Source organism: Haliotis cracherodii, unplaced genomic scaffold (assembly GCF_022045235.1).
Source record: "Haliotis cracherodii isolate W230 unplaced genomic scaffold, xgHalCrac1.p SCAF_21, whole genome shotgun sequence".
Classification (NCBI taxonomy): Eukaryota; Metazoa; Mollusca; class Gastropoda; order Lepetellida; family Haliotidae; genus Haliotis; species Haliotis cracherodii.
The window spans coordinates 1,248,824-1,271,275 of NW_027266277.1; the positions used below are offsets into that span (position 1 = coordinate 1,248,824).

The following is a 22,452-nucleotide window of genomic DNA, read 5'->3' on the forward strand; positions in this document are numbered from 1 at the left end:
TTTCCAACTCAAATATCCATATTGAAACTGTATATGAACACACAATGCCAGTTAGAAAGTGGTCAAATGTAACAAATGTAATATTTGGGATAACGCTTTCTTTGCAAAGTACAGATTCTCGTACTTTTGGGGGGTTGAGTCAAATCCCGGAAACTGTATACGTTAGATGTAAAGCAAAACATAAGAAATGATGAAATCGTCCTTTGCCTAAAATAACAGTGGATAATATCACAGAACAAGGAATTTCCCACAGAATTAAAAACTGTAAAGTGTATTTGTGTGCGTGATGTACATTGAATTACATTCGACTTCAAAGTGTGGGATGAAGATATATATATATATGTCTAAATGGCATCCAGGGGGTAAACAACAAACAAACAAACAGAAACAAACAAGGCATGAGCCTTGAAGCCACACTCTGCAGCTACACAGATATACAAGACCACATTTGACCCTTAATCGTTTTATCATCCAAAACTGGTAGGCTCCCACAGGAGATATCGCTTGGATGAGATCAAGCGATACCACACTGTAGATATCGCTGCAATGAAATTGCATCACAATGCTTTGCAGACCATTGTGATGTCACTGGTTACCATGCCGTCACAATCAAATGACATCACTAATGGCACTGCTACTGAAGCTGTTAGCAGCACTTTTTACACTGAAGACACTGTCTACAAAGTTGGAAGAATGATGTTGGATGATAAATAAAATCTCACCCTCGTGTCTGTTGATATTGAATATATCAACACTCGTTGATAACAGTGGCAAAAATCCTCGGAAACCTCGGAAATGTTTCCACTTTTATCAACTGATATATTTGATATCAAAAGACACTCGGGTGAGATTCTCTATTTATTAAACTTCTACCAACTTACAGATGCGCCATAAAATATCATCACTTTAGCTTCATTCCAAAAGGGGCATTCACACGGTACAACAAGTTGAATACAACTTAAGTTCGTGCAACTAATTGCATACACCAAGTTGTACCGTGTGAATGCACCTTTATGCTGTCACCCGTGTTTTCTTGTGAGAACATTTCCTTCACAGGCTCACGCAATGCGCTTGAATCATTCTCCGATGAATCAATCAGTGAAGCAGACACCCTAGATAATAGCAAGTTTTATCATATCATGGGTGGGGTTCTCGGCAGGCTAAAAACGATATCCGTCATTTGCGGATAGATACAAATACCAAAGGTCAAGTCGGTACTGCTTTCCGTGTTTACAAATAAACATGGCGTCGCCTAGTCATTCGACGATCGATTCAGAATTAACCATCGTCAGTCTGGAAAAAACTGCTGGGGTATTAAAAAAATAGTCTAATATTCTGAAAATCATTGTCTTACTGTGACGTAGCAAAGGCATTTTACAAGTTTGGGCAAATTGGGAGATATAAATTGCGAAACAATTTAGCGAGGACATCACTGCAGCCAAGGGGCAACTGGCGAAGCTGGAAATGATGAGGTAAGTGTGACTTGTGGCGATCAGAGGTGGATAATAGGGCTGTAATAGGACGAGTTCAAATTAACTACCCGGGTACCCACCCCCCCCCTATTTCCCGACCCTATCCGGGTACCCACTGTAGGTCTCAGGAGATGTCTCAAAATGTCCGACTGGGAACATTTTTAGAATAACCCTGGCAAAATGTATTTGGATACATGTATTAAACAACCTGGTCATTCATACACTGAAGTTGAATTAACTTATATCTTTATTCAACCGTATGAAAAATCGGAAGGAGTTGGTGCATAGTCAGAAAGAAATGCGAACATTAGTGACTTGTAGTGTAACCATAGAGTTCTTGATAATTGTTGACAATAACAATATATCACGTGATTAACCACGGGTCTGGGTAGTCCTGTGGGTACCCGGGTCTTACTCAGTACCAACCCAACTTGGGTACCCGAGTTACCCGTCCCAGCCCTAGTGGATAAGTTGGCCTGTCATGACATGAGTGAGTGAGTTTGGTTTTACGCCGCTTTTAGCAATATTCCAGCAATATCACGGCGGGAGACACCAGAAATGGGCTTCACACATTGTACCCATGTCGGGAATCGAACTCGGGTCTTCGGCGTGACGAGCGATCGCTTTAACCACTAGGCTACCCGACTGCCCCCTGTCATGAGATGAGGTCGATAATACAAATTACAAAATTGAGGCAGTGCACATGTCAGGCCGGCCTACCTTGTCACATGGTGTGAATGGAAGAACATTGATGTTCCGTGTCATACCCCCCCCAACATTGATGTTCCGTGTCATACTCTCCCCCCCCCCCGTCTTTGCTGCTATATCCGACCCCCTGGATGCCAGAGGGACATATATGTCTCTCCTCTTCAACCCCCACTTTGAAGTCAAATAAAATTCAAAATACATCACGCACACAGATACACTTCACAGTTTTGAATAATGTGGGAAATTCTCTTTTCTGCAATATCATCCACTGGCAATTTAGGCCAAACAAAAGTTCTGAAAATGACCTCTGATAATTAGGTACATTGTAAATGTCTCCATTTTTTATACATTACTTAATCACCACTCACTGCGTTATTTACAGCATGTTTTGAAATCAAAATTTCGGATATTTACTCGGAGAAATGAATTTAAAAAATAGCATGTTAGTGATGACGGGTATCTGTCTTTTATGAAATCACAAATGATCATTCCAAAACATCTCTGATAACCCCCAAATCATTTTGAATGTTTTGGAAAATATGCAAACACGAACGCAGAAGTGAACTTTCCGCCATTTTGGATAGTGTTTACAAAATCATGTTTCACGTACACCGGTTATGAGACGCCTTTAACTTCAAGTATATTATAAACTTAGCTGCGATACAAACATCCTTGAATTCCTCATACATTTTAGAATCAAATGACTAGCCTAATGGTCTTTGTCACCAATACAAGGTGCCTTGATGAAATCAAGCAAGATAAGTAAGATGTGAAAACGAACTCTGTGCTTGAAAAACTGCACTTGTTTGATATGTAAACAAAGCAAAATTCAGATTTTACACAGTGTAGCATTTTCTCCTACTTTGAGCTATCCATTTGTCTATTCGTTCGAGATATTGGCCCCACATTTTCAAAGTATGCATGGGAAGAGAATTGTCGGAAAAATTAGGGAATTTAAAATAGATACATTGCAATGATTTCATATTTTCAACAGAAATTGTCAAAGTTAACGTCCTGTGTGACGCCATGACTGATGCAAAATCATGCACAACGACAACGGTATGTATCAGAATTTCTGACCATGCTGACTATTTCCGTTGGTTTCAATGAAAAATATAGCAACAAATAACTGTACATAGATTGTCAGAAAGTTTCTAAAAACTTACATGTCACATTTATGTATATACGATCCCAGAATCAACGAAAATCCCCTCGTAAAATCCCACGTACTGCTGACAAAGAACACTCCATTTTTTAAGAGTCAGTCACCAGTCATACGTCAGCATTGTTGTACATATGTGGTAATTTGTTTGCGGTGAAGGTCCTTGAATGAGAGTGCACACAATCACTGTATCATGCTGTTTACAGTTTCAGTTATGATGTAGATATTGCATATCTTTTATACATTTTTTCACATAATTAATTTCACTTTGGATATTTGTCAATGTTCAAAATGATATCATATGTAAATATAGGCCTCAACACGTATGAACAAACCTTTGATAATCTCATGTTTGTTTGAACATTGTTTACATAAGAATTGATATAGGGTTTATAGTGTCAAATATGATATTACGTAAATGTAACTGCAGCATGTACATATTTCTTGGGATGTTTAATAGTCAATATTATAAGTTCATATTACCAATGTCCACATATGGCCGTTGCATTTTATTTTACAACTAAAACTGAATATATTACTTTATCAACATGGAAAATATTTTTCGTTAAAATATATGTACACATTTCTGAAAAAATTGTCTTGGTCTTAGAATTGTTTTTATGTCGTTTGATACACAGAACATTGATATCTAACAATTCGCCAGGTGCGCGTTAGTCACAAACAATTTATGAATTATTCCTCTCTTTTTGCATTATATATTCAGTGGGTTCATTCTTTTTTCAATACTGGGATCACAGGATAGTAAACTGTTTACTTTATTTCTCCAGGAACTATAAAAAGTATAAAAATAAAATACCATTGTCGTCTTTCTCCGACGTTATCAAAGACATAAAACCAGCCATGACGTCAAATAGAATGGTGTTATTTTTTTGGCATTTCATTACATTTGATTTAAAGGCAAGTGCTCTATTAATAATGGTGCAATATTAGTCAAATTACACTTACACATTCAGGAGAATGTTGGAATGTTAGAACTACGTTATAGGTTAGATAGGGCCATCCATTTCTCTATTACCTCTTTTTATGAAGTACAATCTCATCATTTTTTTATAGCTAAACATAAACAGTTTCAATATCCATATTTGTGTTAGAATAGTTTGGTTCCTAGTTAACAAAACACCACGAAAATAAATTGTCCTTATCCACAGCTAAGTCTCACCAAGTGACCTGAGATACAATAAACTAGTGCTTAGCATAGCGGAGTTATGCCCCCTTTTCTTTGTATGCGTGTAACCTCTCTGTCACCTTTTGAAGTCAAAGAGAAAAATCAGTTTTCATCATTTACGGTTTGCTGTTTTTGGCATTGAATGCATGTCGTTATACATACGCATATAACTCCATTTGATAAATAGTTCATATATTTTGCAGTATTTTGTTCGCTAAAAGTTTCCATAAAGATTCTAAATAAAACAAATCGTCGCACAGTACTTTTATCAGTGTACGAATCAGAATAAATTCTCGGGCATCACTCAGATGTGTTTTTATATAAAAACAGGTTAATATTTGCAGTTAAATTTACACCATCAAATAGGAAATTTAATATTCTCCACCTCTGCTAATTTTTATAGCCAGAGGTATATCCTGTGCCGTGTGAGCGCTATTCTCACACAACCTTTCTGATCTTAGGAAAATGTGTGTCAGAAAAAGACTCAACATCCAGAGGGTGAAGTATAGATACATGTTGGTAGACACTACAGCAATGGGAGGAGTGGGTGTGGGTGTCAGGGCTGGGATGATTCCAAATTTACTACCTGGTACCCTTCCCCCTATTACCCTACCCTACCCGGGTACCTGCTGTTGGTCTCAAGTAGATCATATCAGTACACTGAAGATCACATCAGACACTGAAGATCACATCAGTTCACTGAAGATCACATCAGACACTGAAGATCACATCAGTACACTGAAGATCACATCAGACACTGAAGATCACATCAGTACACTGAAGATCACATCAGACACTTAAGATCACATCAGACACTGAAGATCACATCAGTTCACTGAAGATCACATCAGACACTGAAGATCACATCAGTACACTGAAGATCACATCAGACCCTGAAGATCACATCAGGTCACTGAAGATCACATCAGACACTGAAGATCACATCAGACACTGAAGATCACATCAGACACAGAAGATCACATCAGACACTGAAGATCACACCAGTACACTGAAGATCACATCAGTACACTGAAGATCACATCAGACACTGAAGATCACATCAGTACACTGAAGATCACATCAGACACTTAAGATCACATCAGACACTGAAGATCACATCGGACACTGAAGATCACATCAGTACACTGAAGATCACATCAGACACTGAAGATCACATCAGTACACTGAAGATCACATCAGTACACTGAAGATCACATCAGACACTGAAGATCACATCAGTACACTGAAGATCACATCAGACACTGAAGATCACATCAGTTCACTGAAGATCACATCAGACACTGAAGATCACATCAGACACTGAAGATCACATCATGTCACTGAAGATCACATCGGACACTGAAGATCACATCGGACACTGAAGATCACATCAGACACTGAAAATCACATCAGTACACTGAAGATCACATCAGTACACTGAAAATCACATCAGACACTGAAGATCACATCAGTACACTGAAGATCACATCAGACACTGAAGATCACATCAGTTCACTGAAGATCACATCAGACACTGAAGATCACATCAGTACACTGAAGAACACATCAGACACTGAAGATCACATCAGACACTGAAGATCACATCAGTACACTGAAGATCACATCAGACACTGAAGATCACATCAGTACACTGAAAATCACATCAGACACTGAAGATCACATGAGACACTGAAGATCACATCAGTACACTGAAGATCACATCAGACACTGAAGATCACATCAGTTCACTGAAGATCACATCAGACACTGAAGATCACATCGGACACTGAAGATCACATCAGACACTGAAGATCACATCGGACACTGAAGATCACATCAGTCCACTGAAATTGACCGAAGCTATATCTTTACTCAAACACATACAAGTCCAAAGGAATGTGTGCATTGTCAGAAAGAAATGTGAACATTAGCGACTTGTAGTGTAACCACTGAGCTATGGTAAGTTTTTGTCATAAAACAACATATCATGTGACTAATCCTGGGTTCGGGAGTCCTGTGGGTACTCACCTGATCTGAGTACCCAAGTTACCCGTCCCAGCCCTAGTGGGTGTGGTTGTGTGAGTGCAAGGTGTCGGGTGGTTCAGGTTTAAAGTGAGGGTACAGAGATGGGGTGGTGGTTATTTCTCATAAGCGACGTGAGACCTGTTCAAAAGAACAATGAATGAGTGGGTGGTTATGTGAGTGAGTGAGTGAGTGGGTAAGTGAGTGAGTGTAAGGTATAATTATATTTTCCAGAACTTGTTTACCATCAGTCTACACATCATGGGGTTCCAGAAGTAGTTGATGGCACGTTCTGTTAAATCTCTCACGGGTTCCCCAAATGAGTAAAATATGGATTGAAATGACTAGAATATGTCTAAAAGCAGCAAACAAACTCACTCACTCATTCAGAATGATCCGATGAATCAAATGACTGAATATAGTGATTCAAATGAGTGAATCTGATGAATTGAATGACTGAATCAACCAAACTAACTTCTGACTGAATCCAATGTCCAAATCTGCTTAATCAGTTGACTGAATCCGATAAATCAAGTGACTGAATCTGATGAATGAAATGACTAAATCCAAAAAATCAAGTGGCTGAATCCGATGAATCAAATGACTGAATCCGATGGATGAAATGACTGAATCCGAGGAATCAAGTGACTGAATCCAATGATTAAGTGACTGAATCCGATGGATGAAATGACTGAATCTGATGAATCAAGTTACTGAATCCGATGAATGAAATGACTGAAACCGATGAATCAAGTGACTGAATCCGATGAATCAAATGACTGAATCCGATGAATCAAATGACTGAAACCAATGACAGGTACTTCTAGCTCTGTTTCAATGCTCATGTCGTATTCTTCCCCTTGGTGGTCAGTTGATTGCTATTTTAACAGATCAAAAACATCTTTATTCTGTTGACAGTCTCGAGCGTGCTATGAAGGGGTTGGGTGGGATACATTCCCTCTTCCTCGTTATACAGCATGGGATGCTGGGGCCTTTTATTGCAATCTGCACAGCCTTGACGGGTAGGTTTCTACTGAGTAAACACTTGCTTAAAGCTACACAATGTAAAGTGTACAATGTCACAGATAACTGCCTTTGTGTTTTGGTAAAAGATTACAATAATTTTAACTGATATCTGACCATTGATTAAGGTTATGTTTGACATCCTTGTGTCAGCCTTCGGGCGGCAGATCAACATACTGTCATATTTCCTCACTGTCTTTTTTTTCAGCGTTGTTCAAGATATTCGAGTCTCTCAGTGCTGTGTGTGAGTATACTCTGTGAGACACATATCTATTTTTATCCACCCATGGAATAACCCCAGTTACAGATTACTGTAAGATTACTGATAACAGTTTACAATGCAGTGATCCTTGCTTTGAAGACGGCACGGATGGCCCAGTTGTCTAAGCTGCTGCGATTCGCACTGCAGAGTTGCGTCCCTTGGGCACGCCAGAAACCTATGATTGTGGGTTCGAATCCCGGTTCACCCCGATTATGTTGCTAGGATTGTCAGCACCATACCCGTGCTTGTGGGTTTCACCGAAGTGGTAAACGTCTGACACCTGCATCACTTCGGGTTTTCCTTCCACATTAAGCTGACACGCTGTGATATAAGTGGAATACTGTTAAAAGCGGCGTTAAACCTAACTCACTCACTCACTCACTCACTCACTCACTCACTCACTCACTCACTCACTCACTCCTTGCTTTGAACTTAGTGGCCCAGTTGTTAAAGCGCTTGCTCGACACACCAAAAACCTGGTTTGATTCCCAGCATGGGTACAGTGTGTGAAGCCCATTTCTGTCCCCAACCCTGATATTGCTGAAATATTGTAAAAAGTGGCATAAAACCACACTCACTCACTGAACTAGATTAGATTATACCTTCAGGTTCTGTAAATCTTCAAATTAGCAGAAAATTAAATGTGAAAAATGTGAGTGGTCTTTGTTCGCATTTATGAAACTTCACATTTATATCTCCAAAATGTCTATCAACAATAAGACGGCCTCACTGCACACTTTGGATAGCGGACTGACTGACTGACTGATATAAAAGATTTAACGTGCGCTTTCCGACTACAGCGTATTTCGCACACGGGCCTGGTCGGACCATTTAGTGTATTCCGTGATTTAGTGATAGCGGAAATACAAACATCAATATAAACACAAACACAGTTTATTGAACCACAGTTGTAATAAGTAAATTACAATGTCATTCAAAAAATAGGAATTACACAATAGGCATCTGGGGAATTATCACTGCTGGGGTCAAGAGTTCTACCCACACATGTCAAACTAGGCATCATTGACCACTCCAATCAGGGAACTGTTGTTGGTTCAATTATTTTATTGCCTTTGAACTTCCTTAATGCCAGCCATCGGAATAAGCATATAAACTGTGTGTTGTTTTTAGGAAAACACTGTTTATTGATATTACGGAAGTGCTCTTCTCAGTTATTATAAGCGGTGCTGTTTGCTGTTTGATTGGATTAAGGTAAGGATATGTATCATTCCACTGGGGATGGGATGAGGGGAGTGGCATTGAATTTCAGTCGCATTTTTGGCTAGGGGTCAGCAGTCGTATTAATTTGGAGACGCATTGATTTGAAGATTTACAGTACATGTATCAGGAATAATCCCAGGGTGGGGCCTTGTGCTTTTAGCCCGTAGATTTGAAAAAAGACCCACATTTTCAAATGCAATGGGGCATTTTAACATTGTGCTATATGGGCGTACCTCGGGAATATTTGAAATTTTTACACAAAGGGCCCATGTCCGAAAAATCCTAGAGTGAACCCTGCAGTATATGACCCAACGCAAGTGTTATAGATGAGAACAGCGTTTCTTCTTTCCACTGTTGTCTTGACGCTTTGGACCCGCGAAGATCCTGTATCTATCTACCGAGCTACTAAGGTATCAGGGGTTACCATCTACCTAGGAACTAGGGTATCAGGGGTTACCATCTACCTAGCAACTAGGGTATCTGGGGTTACCATCTTCCTAGCAACTAGGGTATCTGGGGTTACCATCTACCGCACAACTAGGGTATCTGGGGTTACCATCTACCTAGCAACTAGGGTATCTGGGGTTACCAACTTCCTAGCAACTAGGGTATCAGAGGTTACCATCTTCCTAGCAACTTGGGTATCTGGGGTTACCATCTTCCTAGCAACTAGGGTATCTGGGGTTACCATCTACCTAGCAACTAGGGTATCTGGGGTTGCCATCAACCTAGCAACTAGGGTATCTGGGGTTACCAACTTCCTAGCAACTAGGGTATCAGAGGTTACCATCTTCCTAGCAACTTGGGTATCTGGGGTTACCATCTTCCTAGCAACTAGGGTATCTGGGGTTACCATCTACCTAGCAACTAGGGTATCTGGGGTTGCCATCAATCTAGCAACTAGGGTATCTGGGGTTACCATCTTCCCAGCAACTAGGGTTTCAGGGGTTACCATCTACCTAGCGGGGTAGAATAGGTCTTCAGCAACCCATGCTTGCCGTTAAAGGCGACTGTAATTGTCGTAAGAGGCGTCTAACGGGATTGGGTGGTCCTACTCGCTTACTTGGTTGATGCATGTCATCGTATCCCAATTGCATCGGCCGATGCTCATGATGTCAATCACTGGATTGTCTGGTCCATACTCGATTATTTACAGACCGCCGTCATATAGCTGGAATATTGCTGAGTGCGGCATTAATCAACAAACAAACAAACTTGATGCATCCGAGGTCAAGCTGTACCAGTCTCTCTCTTACTATGTTTACATCATTTGTTTAATCATACTCCTCTTTATCCTCTCCAGTTAACATCTTTAACGGGATTACTGGGAAGAAAAGGCCAGGTCCAAATACTTCACACCACGGTAAGCCGTGTTCTCTTATTCACATGTGATCAATGTCTATATGAGATTTTAGTTATGAGATATTAATAAATTTTCTGCGATGTTAATCATTTGAAGGGTTGGTCTCAAAGTGCTCTGAAATGACAAGAGGTGATTATGTAAGGAAGGATTATATCCTACCTGAATATCATCCCAGGGGAAGTTTTACTCTAGGGTATAGTATAGGATAGGATTAAACACACTGGTATGGGTTCAAATTCACTAGGGAGAACCATCCTGACACTAGAGAATTTCATCTCCGGGTTAAAAAATAGGGTAGGATAATATTCACTCTTACAAATGTGTGCATGGGGCTGTGTACTCGTGATCGCTTTGTGAGATTAATGAGGCTGTCAATGACTGATTACGGTAATTCGATGCAAATAAGGTGTGTCAGAGTCGGAGTCAAGACTGTCGGATTTACGGGTCTAAATATCACTGATTTAATTGGTTCCCATCATTAGTGTCGGACATGCCGATTGTCGAATTAACGAGTGGATGGATTAACAAGACTTGACTGTATCATGACATCAATGTCAACATATGAGTACAGTAAACTACATTTATAACGACCATGTTATAACAAACTGATGGATATAACAAACATATTTTTTGTCCCGAACCATTTGCTGTATATATTCTGTATGTATGCTTATACGAACTACAGTTTTAACAAACTAAAATTATTGGTCCATTTGAGTTCGTTATAACTGTAGTTTATTGTAAATGTCTTATCATTTGTGATTTATTATTATTCTGTTAACAGTTGAATGTACAGTCGTGCCTCGTTTATACGGACACTTGCGTCACTTCACAATTCGTCCGTATAAACGAATTTCCGTATAACTGAAACCAGCTTCTTACTGGAAGTCTGTCATGGAAGTTTGAACTTTACCACATTTTGAGGTTTGAATTTTAAACAATAAATCCAAATTGTCCAGATCGCCTGTGTTCTCGTAATAGGTAATCAAGGTCTCCATACAAGCCACGAACATGTGCTTGGGGATTACATGTACAATAAACAAGCTTGTCTCAAACGTAACTCAGTGTCACTTTGTTAATTGACTTCTCACGAGTCAAAGGATTACCATCAGCGGAAGGATTACCACCAGCGGAAGTGTATTGTCCGGATAAGTGAGACAATTTTGTGTGCATTTCAGTGTTTTGTGTATGAAAATGACCGTCCGGTTCCGGAAACTGAATTTCCGGATATACGGGTAAATTTATATAGTCATTATTTCGTTTTGAATGAAAATCGTCCGGGAACCGAGGTTTCCGGATATCTGAAGTCCGTATAAGCGGGGCACGACTGTATTTGATGGATGACAGACATGGTATTCTTGGATTATTATTTTTGCAGATCCTCCTCCAAGGGCGGAGATTAATGTAGTGGGAAAGACTATCTCTGGCTATTCGTCTTACGTCCAGACAACAGGTGTGGACGCAGGTAAAGTCAATAGACCTGCCTTGTGTGTCAGACAACCAGTGTGGACACAGGTAAAGTCTCTAGGCCTGCCTTGTGTGTTAGACAACAGGTGTGGACGCAGGTTAAGTCTCTTGACTAGGCTTGTGTGTCAGAAAACTGGCGTGGACACAGGTAAAGTCTTCAGACCTGCCTTGTGTGTCAGACAACAGGTGTGGATGCAGGTAAAGTATCTAGACCTGTCTTGTGTGTCAGACAACAGGTGTGGACGCAGGTAAAGTCAATAGACCTGCCTTGTGTGTCAGACAACTGGCGTGGACGCAGGTAAAGTCTCTAGACCTGCCTTGTGTGTCAGACAACAGGTGTGGATGCAGGTAAAGTCTCTAGACCTGCCTTGTGTGTCAGACAACAGGTGTGGACGCAGGTAAAGTCTCTAGACCTGTCTTGTGTGTCAGACAACAGGTGTGGACGCAGGTAAAGTCAATAGACCTGCCTTGTGTGTCAGACAACCGGTGTGGACGCAGGTAAAGTCTCTAGACCTGTCTTGTGTGTCAGACAACAGGTGTGGACGCAGGTAAAGTCAATAGACCTGCCTTGTGTGTCAGACAACTGGCCTGGACGCAGGTAAAGTCTCTAGACCTGCCTTGTGTGTCAGACAACAGGTGTGGACGCAGGTAAAGTCAATAGACCTGCCTTGTGTGTCAGACAACCGGTGTGGACACAGGTAAAATCTCTAGACCTGCCTTGTGTGTTAGACAACAGGTGTGGACGCAGGTTAAGTCTCTTGACTAGGCTTGTGTGTCAGAAAACTGGCGTGGACACAGGTAAAGTCTTCAGACCTGCCTTGTGTGTCAGACAACAGGTGTGGATGCAGGTAAAGTATCTAGACCTGCCTTGTGTGTCAGACAACAATTGTGGACGCAGGTAAAGTCTTCAGACCTGCCTTGTGTGTCAGGCAACCATTGTGGACGCAGGTAAAGTCTCTAGACCTGCCTTGTGTGTCAGACAACCATTGTGGACGCAGGTAAAGTCTGTGGACCTGCCTTGTGTGTCAGACAACCAGTGTGGACACAGGTAAAGTCTCTAGACCTGCCTTGTGTGTCAGACAACCGGTGTGGATGCAGGTAAAGTCTCTAGACCTGCCTTGTGTGTCAGACAACCATTGTGGACGCAGGTAAATTCTCTAGACCTGCCTTGTGTGTCAGGCAACCATTGTGGACGCAGGTAAAGTCTCTAGACCTGCCTTGTGTGTCAGACAACCATTGTGGACGCAGGTAAAGTCTCTAGACCTGCCTTGTGTGTCAGACAACCATTGTGGACACAGGTAAAGTCTCTTGACCTGCCTTGTGTGTCAGACAACCGGTGTGGATGCAGGTAAAGTCTCTAGACCTGCCTTGTGTGTCAGACAACCATTGTGGACGCAGGTAAAGTCTCTAGACCTGCCTTGTGTGTCAGACAACCGGCGTGGACGCAGGTAAAGTCTCTAGACCTGCCTTGTGTGTCAGACAACCGGTGTGGATGCAGGTAGAGACTCTAGACCTGCCTTGTCTGCCAGACATAAGAAGGGTACTTGGCTCATGTTGTCAATACCACATGTTTATCACATGGAATGATCTGACAACTTGATATTCAAGAACAGGTCATCTAGGCAGGTCATAAGATGAGAAAAACAGGTCACTTGACATCTTGTCTTGCTGCTCTTTGTGTTGAGCCATGAAAACCATATAATATATGTGAGACATTTTGTTTTGCCTGTATTCATGTTAAGAATAATATATTTTCCTAACTTTCTGAGCAGAGGCCGTGTCTGACGTGACGAAGGCGTTGCGAGGAGTTCAGAGGCTGAACACGGTGGGCATCACAAGAGGCAGTGCAGGTACCGTTGTGACGACCGGTATACGGATCAGGTCGACTCAGAACAGGGCAAGAGACCGACTGTTGAGGAGGTCTGGGGCCAACACGGAACAGGAAAGAGACTGACTGTGGTAGACATCTCGGGCCACCACAGAACAGGGCAAGAGACTGACTGTGGTAGACATCTCGGGCCACCACAGAACAGGGCAAGAGACTGACTGTGGTAGATATCTCGGGCCAACACGGAACAGGGCAAGAGACTGACTGTGGTAGACATCTCAGGGCCAACATGGAACAGGGCAAGAGACTGACTGTGGTAGACATCTTGGGGCCACACAGAACAGGGCAAGACACTGACTGTGGTAGACATCTTGGGGCCACACAGAACAGGGCAAGAGACTGACTGTGGGGGATATCTCAGGGCAACACGGAACAGAGCAAGGGACTGTCTGTGGTAGACATCTCGGGCCAACACGGAACAGGGCAAGAGACAGACTGTGGTAGACATCTCGGGGCCACACGGAAAAGGGCAAGAGTCTGACCGTGGTAGACACCTCGGGCCCAAACGGAACAGAGCAAGAGACTGACTGTGGTAGACATCTTGGGCTGACTGGAAACAGGGCAAGAGACAGGCTGTGGTAGACATCTCGGGGCCACACGAAACAGGGCAAGAGACAGGCTGTGGTAGACATCTCGGGGCAACACGGAACAGGGCAAGAGACTGACTGTGGTAGACATCTCGGGACAACACGGAACAGGGCAAGAGACTGAATGTGGTAGACATCTCGGGGCAACACGGAACAGGGCAAGAGACTGACTGTGGTAGACATCTCGGGACAACACGGAACAGGGCAAGAGACTGAATGTGATAGACATCTCAGGGCAACATGGAACAGGGCAAGAGACTGACTGTGGTAGACATCTCGGGGCAACACGGAACAGGGCAAGAGACTGACTGTGGTAGACATCTCGGGACAACACGGAACAGGGCAAGAGACAGACTGTGGTAGACATCTCGGGCCACCACAGAACAGGGCAAGAGACTGACTGTGGTAGACATTTCGGGACAACACGGAACAGGGCAAGAGACTGACTGTGGTAGACATCTCAGGGCAACACGGAACAGGGCAAGAGACTGAATGTGATAGACATCTCAGGGCAACATGGAACAGGGCAAGAGACTGACTGTGGTAGACATCTCGGGACAACACGGAACAGGGCAAGAGACTGAATGTGATAGACATCTCAGGGCAACACGGAACAGAGCAAGAGACTGACTGTGGTAGACATCTCGGGACAACACGGAACAGGGCAAGAGACTGACTGTGGTAGACATTTCGGGACAACACGGAACAGGGCAAGAGACTGACTGTGGTAGACATTTCGGGCCAACACGGAACAGGGCAAGAGACTGACTGTGGTAGACATCTCGGGACAACACGGAACAGGGCAAGAGACAGACTGTGGTAGACATCTCGGGCCACCACAGAACAGGGCAAGAGACTGACTGTGGTAGACATTTCGGGACAACACGGAACAGGGCAAGAGACTGACTGTGGTAGACATCTCAGGGCAACACGGAACAGGGCAAGAGACTGACTGTGGTAGACATCTCAGGGCAACACGGAACAGAGCAAGAGACTGACTGTGGTAGACATCTCAGGGCAACACAGAACAGGGCAAGAGACTGACTGTGGTAGATATCTCGGGCCAACACGGAACAGGGCAAGAGACTGACTGTGGTAGACATCTCAGGGCAACACGGAACAGAGCAAGAGACTGACTGTGGTAGACATCTCGGGACAACACGGAACAGGGCAAGAGACTGACTGTGGTAGACATTTCGGGACAACACGGAACAGGGCAAGAGACTGACTGTGGTAGACATCTCAGGGCAACACGGAACAGAGCAAGAGACTGACTGTGGTAGACATTTCGGGACAACACGGAACAGAGCAAGAGACTGACTGTGGTAGACATCTCAGGGCAACACGGAACAGGGCAAGAGACTGACTGTGGTAGACATTTCGGGACAACACAGAACAGAGCAAGAGACTGAATGTGATAGACATCTCGGGACAACACAGAACAGAGCAAGAGACTGAATGTGATAGACATCTCGGGACAACACGGAACAGAGCAAGAGACTGACTGTGGTAGACATCTCAGGGCAACACGGAACAGGGCAAGAGACTGACTGTGGTAGACATTTCGGGACAACACAGAACAGAGCAAGAGACTGAATGTGATAGACATCTCGGGACAACACAGAACAGAGCAAGAGACTGAATGTGATAGACATCTCGGGACAACACGGAACAGAGCAAGAGACTGAATGTGATAGACATCTCGGGACAACACAGAACAGAGCAAGAGACTGAATGCGATAGACATCTCGGGCCAACACGGAATAGGGCAAGAGACTGACTGTGGTTGAGTGCGGCGTTCAACAACAAAGAAACGCAAGGATCAGTCAGTCAGTGATGTCTGTAGCTTCACAACAAGCACAATTGATTTCATCTTCTGTATCAGTTAACATCCACATCATGTATTGGGCATTGATGATAAACACTTTGTCAAATCATCGAACTTACAGTACGCACCTTATTCAAGTGAATGTTTTCTCTCAGTTAAACTATTTCAATAAACAATGTCAATTATGAATGAATGTCACTGTTGAGGGAATGTTGCGGTCTACATTAGTGTCTGAATATTGTATTAATTGGAGTACATGTATCAAATATTTTTATGACTGTTCTACTTTACTGACACCTCAGTATATTAAAGTTATATCCTGGAATAAACAAATCATATTAATTGCTGCGTTTCTTCTGTTTCCCCTCATGATAACTCCCGACCACATTACAACTGAGTTAGTTGTTGATGATAACCTGCATGGTATACAACTGACAGTTTGTTGTTGATGATAACCTGCATGGTATACAACTGACAGATTGTTGTTGGTGATAACCTGCATGGTATACAACTGACAGTTAGTTGTTGATGATAACGTACATGGTATACAACTGACAGTTTGTTGTTGGTGATAATCTGCATGGTATACAACGAACAGTTTGTTGTTGATGATAAGGTACATGGTATACAACTGACAGTTAGTTGTTGGTGATAACCTGCATGGTATACAACTGATAGATTGTTGTTGATGATAACCTGCATGGTATACAATTGATAGATTGTTGTTTGTAATAACCTGCTTGGTATACAACTGACAGTTTGTTTTCAGTGATAACCTGCATCGTATACAACTGAGTTTGTTGTTGATGATAACGTAAATGGTATACAACTGACAGTTTGTTGTTGGTGATAACCTGCATGGTATACAACTGACAGTTTGTTGTTGATGATAACGTACATGGTATACAACTGACAGTTTGTTGTTGATGATAACCTGCATGGTATACAACTGACAGTTTGTTTTCAGTGATAACCTGCATGGTATACAACTGAGTTTGTTGTTGATGATAACCTGCATGGGATACAACTGACAGTTAGTTGTCAGTGATATCCTGTATGGTATGCAACTGCTAGTTTGTCGGTGATAACCTGCATGGTATACAACTGACAGTTTGTTGTTGATGATAACCTGCATGGTATACAACTGACAGATTGTTGTTGGTGATAAGCTGCATGGTATACAACTGACAGTTTGTTGTCAGTGATAATCTGCATGGTATACAACTGACAGTTTGTTGTTGGTGATAACCTGCATGGTATACAACTGACAGTTTGTTGTTGATGATAACCTGTATGGTATACAACTTACAGATTTTTGTTGATGATAACCTACATGGTATCCAACTGACAATTTGTTGTTGATGATAACGTACATGGTATCCAACTGACAGTTTGTTGTTGATGATAACCTGCATGGTATACAACTGACAGATTGTTGTTGGTGATAAGCTGCATGGTATACAACTGACAGTTTGTTGTCAGTGATAATATGCATGGTATACAACTGACAGTTTGTTGTTGGTGATAACCTGCATGGTATACAACTGACAGTTTGTTGTTGATGATAACCTGTATGGTATACAACTTACAGATTGTTGTTGATGATAACCTACATGGTATCCAACTGACAATTTGTTGTTGATGATAACGTACATGGTATCCAACTGACAGTTTGTTGTTGATGATAACGTACATGGTATACAACTGACAGTTTGTTCTTGATGATAACGTACATGGTATACAACTGACAGTTTGTTGTTGGTGATAACCAACATGGTATCCAACTGACAATTTGTTGTTGATGATAACGTACATAGCTGATGTATTGTTGAGTGCAGTATTAAACAACAAACGACAACTCACTCACAAGGAAGGCAACTGAGGTACAACTTGCTTGTGATGTGGTCAGACCGACTTTGAGCGCCAGTGTATGCGCAATAAAATGTGACGGGAATCGAACCATGGACCTTCTGATCGGAGGTGGGACACCTTGTCCACGTGAACAAAGACATTAAGACTTGAACTACTGACATGAGTGATATCGGAAAAGCGTCTATTGCAATGACCGCGGATAATGTTTTATTCCACTTGTTCACATGCGTTATGGAAATTTTAACAAAACGTCTTGATCAGTACTATTCAAGTATTTTACAGGTAAAATAAGATAAATATCATTTATTATAGTTGTAACTCCTCTGTCAGGACCCTTCTACATGCATAGTTTATTTTGTTGTCCACAGGCCGTCATAACATTACATTCTCGAAGAAATGTGAACGGGAGGTCAGTCACTGTGTCACGTGACGCTCATTGGACGTTTTCTGTGCCCTACAGTGAAGAGAAACTAATCTCGGCCGTACAAACAAATGATGGATGGACACACATACCTGTGGTCGATATATTGCTATTGTTCCGTATTATTATTTGAAAGTTATGGCTATATTTGCTGTCATTCCATAACCAGAAGAATGAAAACAAAACATTTTATTTGTTTGTGGACTGGGACAGGGCAGCTATATAAGCCCCTGACTTTCTACCATAGCTCCGTGTGCGAAATACGCATCAGTCGGAAAGCGCACGTTAAATCTACAAAGTAAGTAAGTAAGTACCATAGCTGCACATTCACTTGACTGACACTCGCTCTTGCACACCATGTTCGCTTCACTTCCCGTCCTTGCTATTGTCTTCGCGGTCTACCTGCCGTCGACAGAAGCTCAGAGTAAGTCAACGTCTTGCACCTCATATCATTCATATGGGTGTCTGTTTACATGGGTATATGAACATGATTTTGTTCCCAACTCAATCCTTAATAATTCTGTTATAATCTGTGAGTGAGTGAGTGATTTGGGTTTTACGCCGTTTTTAACATTATTCCAGCTGTGTCACGGCGTGTCAGCTTAATGTGGTAGGAAAGCCCGAAGTGATGCACGTCTTAGACGTTTACCACTTCGGTGAAATCCACGAGCACGGGTATGGTGCTGACAAACCTAGAAATATAATGGGGGCGAACCGGGATTCGAACCCACAATCATAGGTTTCTGGCGTGCCCAAGGGACGCATCTCTGCACAGCGAATTGCGGTACCTTAGGCGACAGGGCCACCCGTGCCCCCTATGATCTTTGAGGAGCCTAGTGCTGACTCTGTGAAGATCCGGTGTAGAATAGGTCTTCTGCAACACATACTTGCCGTAAAATGCGACTTACGGGATCAGGTGGTCAGGCTCGCTGACTTGGTTGATGCATGTCATCGTATCCCAATTGCGTGGATCGATGCTCGTGATGTCAATCACTGGATTGTCTGGTCCAGACTCGATTATTTACAGACGATCGTCACATAGATGGAATATTGCAGAGTGTGGCGTTAACAACAAACAAACAAAGTTACAATGTTTCAGGGCAAAAAACATTGCATATTTTCTTGTTTATTTTGATGTTAATTTAAAAATTGGTAGTCTCACTTGATGGAATGACCGTAAGACAGACGTCTTTGTGAAAGCTTTGTCGTCAAGAACCAAAGATGCCAACAGAGTTGAGATTGCCCCTCCTGTCATTTTCAGCCCTGTGCGACACTGCTGGCTGCCTGAATGGCGTCTGCATCCTGCCTCCAGCTGTTGCTGCCCCCACGTGCAGCTGCAACCCCGGCTTCCAGCTGACCGCCGCCGATCCAAACGTCTGCTTTGGTAAGTCACAGACATCACCTTTCCATTTAACAACTGACCAGCAAAGCCAAACGTCTGCTTCGGTAAGTCACAGACATCACCTTTCATTTAGCAGCTGACCAACAAACCCAAACGTCTGCTTCAGTAAGTCACAGACTTCACCTTCCATTTAACAACTGACCAACAAATAATACAAAGGCATTACAAGTGGTTTTCAGTTATGAATTTTGTATTGTTAGAAAGTGCCACACAGTGCTTCACACAACCCGTGGTACGTATATGTTTACATATTGTATTTGGCGACTGGACTTAGGATCGGGTGGGTACAAGCTTGGACCTGGTTGATTGTGTGTCATCTACAATAACGGCCTGGGTCGTTGACTTAAACAAGAGATATGGTGTCGAACAACATTACTTAATTCTGTCAACTCAGAATGAATATCACAATGCAGATATGGGTATAATATCGAGGGAAATCTTAAGTCTTCAAACATTTCTGGATAACAGTTTATATTGTTCCTGATGGCATTTGAATAATATATCTTGATCCTTCATGCAAGCACGAGACGTCTAGAAGCAATACAGAAGTATTGATCCTCGGATCTACCAACATCGAAGCGCCATTCAAATATTGAAAGAAAGCTGTAGACAAAACATGATTATTTTTGTACTGTTGTATCTGTGGTTCAAATAGAACTTGCATATTTTGTTGTTGCAGATATTGACGAGTTTTTCGGCAACACGTACATCTGTGGGGTGAGTTTTGACCCCTACCTCCGCATCTCTGTCCCCAGCGGGAGGTGTGTCAACACCCCGGGCTCCTATTACTGTATGTGCAACCCCAACGTGGCCCTGTCATCCTTCGACAACAAGACCTGTATATGTAAGTGTCATACGTCCAACACGAGACTGTCTCTCAGTCCCTGGACCATATTATGCTTCCTTCCACCCAGCCCTTACTAACATCTAGTCTCTGAAATGAACATATTGTACAGAAAAGAACAGTTGTTCAATTATCTTAATAAAAATATAATAAAAGGGAGCCCAGTGACTCTCTTCATTTTCAGATAATGCAATTATCTAGACTTGCCAAACATTACAGACTTGCATGGGCTGTATTTGATACATAAAGGTTCTGAAACTCCCGTCTCAATGGGGCTCCTTTTCATTTTAAATGGAGTTGTTTGTTTCCATCCAATTTATATATTTTCAGTGAGTGAGTGAGTGAGTAAGGTTTTACGCCGCTTTTAGCAATATTCCATCAATATCACGGCGGGGGACACCAGAAATGGGCTTCACACATTGTACCCATGTCGGGAATCGAACCTGGGTCTTCGGCATGACGAGCTTACGCTTTAACCACTAGGCTACCCGACCGCCCCTATATATTTTCAGAGTCTAGGCGTTCGTCTCGTTCAACACTTGCATCGCTTTTCGTTGATGTCATTGAAAACAACATTGATCACTACATACTTTGGGGTTGGGTCGGGGCGAATGTCCATCAATTAAACACCAGATTCCAGGTGTCAGTCGGCGTGTGTGACAAACACAATGTCAAATACTGCCCGGAATACCAACAAGCCAAAACTCTATACCAAAAGGTCGACACAATATAAGCTTATAGCATTGGCACACAATGGTTTTTGATTTGCCCATTTGACCTTTTTTACAGCCATTCCCATTCAACAGCAGCAGCAACAACAACAGCAGCAGCAACAACAGTCCTTCTATCAAAGCCTTCTCAATCTGTACCTTTTCGACCAGTTTGAACTATTTGATTTTTAACAACAAAATATAAATTCATTCTCTAATGTATATATGTCAATATTTTCATGTAAACTGATATATCCATCCGTCTTTTGAATAAAATGTATTATCAACTGAAAAGATATTGTGATTTGTTTTCATATTGTCTAATCATTGCTTTGGATTGTAACAACAAAGTTGTCTATGTTGATAATTTATTCTGAATTCGAATCTCATCAAAGCTAAAACGCACAGCCTAAATTCTCTTCAAGGCGTTTCAAGTCGAACTAAAGGCGTGTCATACATGTCTAAAGCCGTGTCATGTCTAACTAAAGGCGTGCCATGTCTAACTTAAGGCGTGTCGTTTCTTCAGGAAGCCATGCTTGCTCTAAAAAAGCGACTGTGCTTGTCGTAAGGGGGCGACTAAAGGGGATCGGGTGGTCACGCTCGCTGACATCGTTGATGCCTGTCATCGTATCCCAATTGCGTGGATCGTTGCTCCTGATGTCAAATAGTGGATTGTCTGGTCCAGACTCGATTATTCACAGACCGCCGTCATAAAGCTGGACAATTGCTGAGTGCGGCATTAATCAACAAACAGACAAACACACATTTCTAAGGAAAGTCGTGTCATGTCTAACTCAAGCCGTGTCATGTGCAACAAAAGGCGTGTCATGTGTAACAAAATGCGTGTCATGTCAAACAAAATGCGTGTCTTGTCTAACTAAAGGCGTGTCATGACTGAAGGCGTGTCTTGCCTGAGTAAATGTTGAACGAAAGGCATGTTATGTTTAACTAAATGTGTGTCATGTCTAACGTAACACGTGTCATGTCTAACTAAAGGCATGTCATGTCTAACTA

General features: G+C 42.2%; 2 protein-coding genes across 2 annotated transcripts; both read left to right on the top strand.

Moving 5' to 3' along the window:
- The first annotated feature begins 1,066 nt into the window (after positions 1 to 1,066).
- Positions 1,067 to 14,543, top strand: LOC139470913 (uncharacterized). Its single transcript, XM_071253239.1, has 6 exons — positions 1,067 to 1,472; positions 7,469 to 7,572; positions 7,782 to 7,817; positions 10,360 to 10,419; positions 11,798 to 11,884; positions 13,659 to 14,543. Exons 1-6 carry the CDS (start codon positions 1,465 to 1,467, stop codon positions 13,838 to 13,840), a joined length of 477 nt encoding a protein of 158 aa, XP_071109340.1. The 5' UTR covers positions 1,067 to 1,464; the 3' UTR covers positions 13,841 to 14,543.
- Positions 14,544 to 18,839: 4,296 nt separating this feature from the next.
- LOC139470998 (thrombomodulin-like) lies at positions 18,840 to 21,630 on the top strand. Its single transcript, XM_071253306.1, has 4 exons — positions 18,840 to 18,906; positions 19,744 to 19,866; positions 20,564 to 20,728; positions 21,518 to 21,630. Exons 1-4 carry the CDS (start codon positions 18,840 to 18,842, stop codon positions 21,628 to 21,630), a joined length of 468 nt encoding a protein of 155 aa, XP_071109407.1.
- Positions 21,631 to 22,452: the final 822 nt, after the last annotated feature.

Excerpts from the sequence above, each read along its gene's own strand:
- LOC139470913 (XM_071253239.1), top strand. Across the intron at positions 7,818-10,359 it reads CGAGTCTCTCAGTGCTGTGT|TTAACATCTTTAACGGGATT; the intron begins GTGAGTATACTC and ends TATCCTCTCCAG. Across the intron at positions 11,885-13,658 it reads GACAACAGGTGTGGACGCAG|AGGCCGTGTCTGACGTGACG; the intron begins GTAAAGTCAATA and ends CTTTCTGAGCAG.
- LOC139470998 (XM_071253306.1), top strand. The coding sequence starts at position 18,840 with ATGTTCGCTTCACTTCCCGTCCTTGCTATTGTCTTCGCGGTCTACCTG. Across the intron at positions 18,907-19,743 it reads GCCGTCGACAGAAGCTCAGA|CCCTGTGCGACACTGCTGGC; the intron begins GTAAGTCAACGT and ends TGTCATTTTCAG. Across the intron at positions 19,867-20,563 it reads CGATCCAAACGTCTGCTTTG|ATATTGACGAGTTTTTCGGC; the intron begins GTAAGTCACAGA and ends TTGTTGTTGCAG.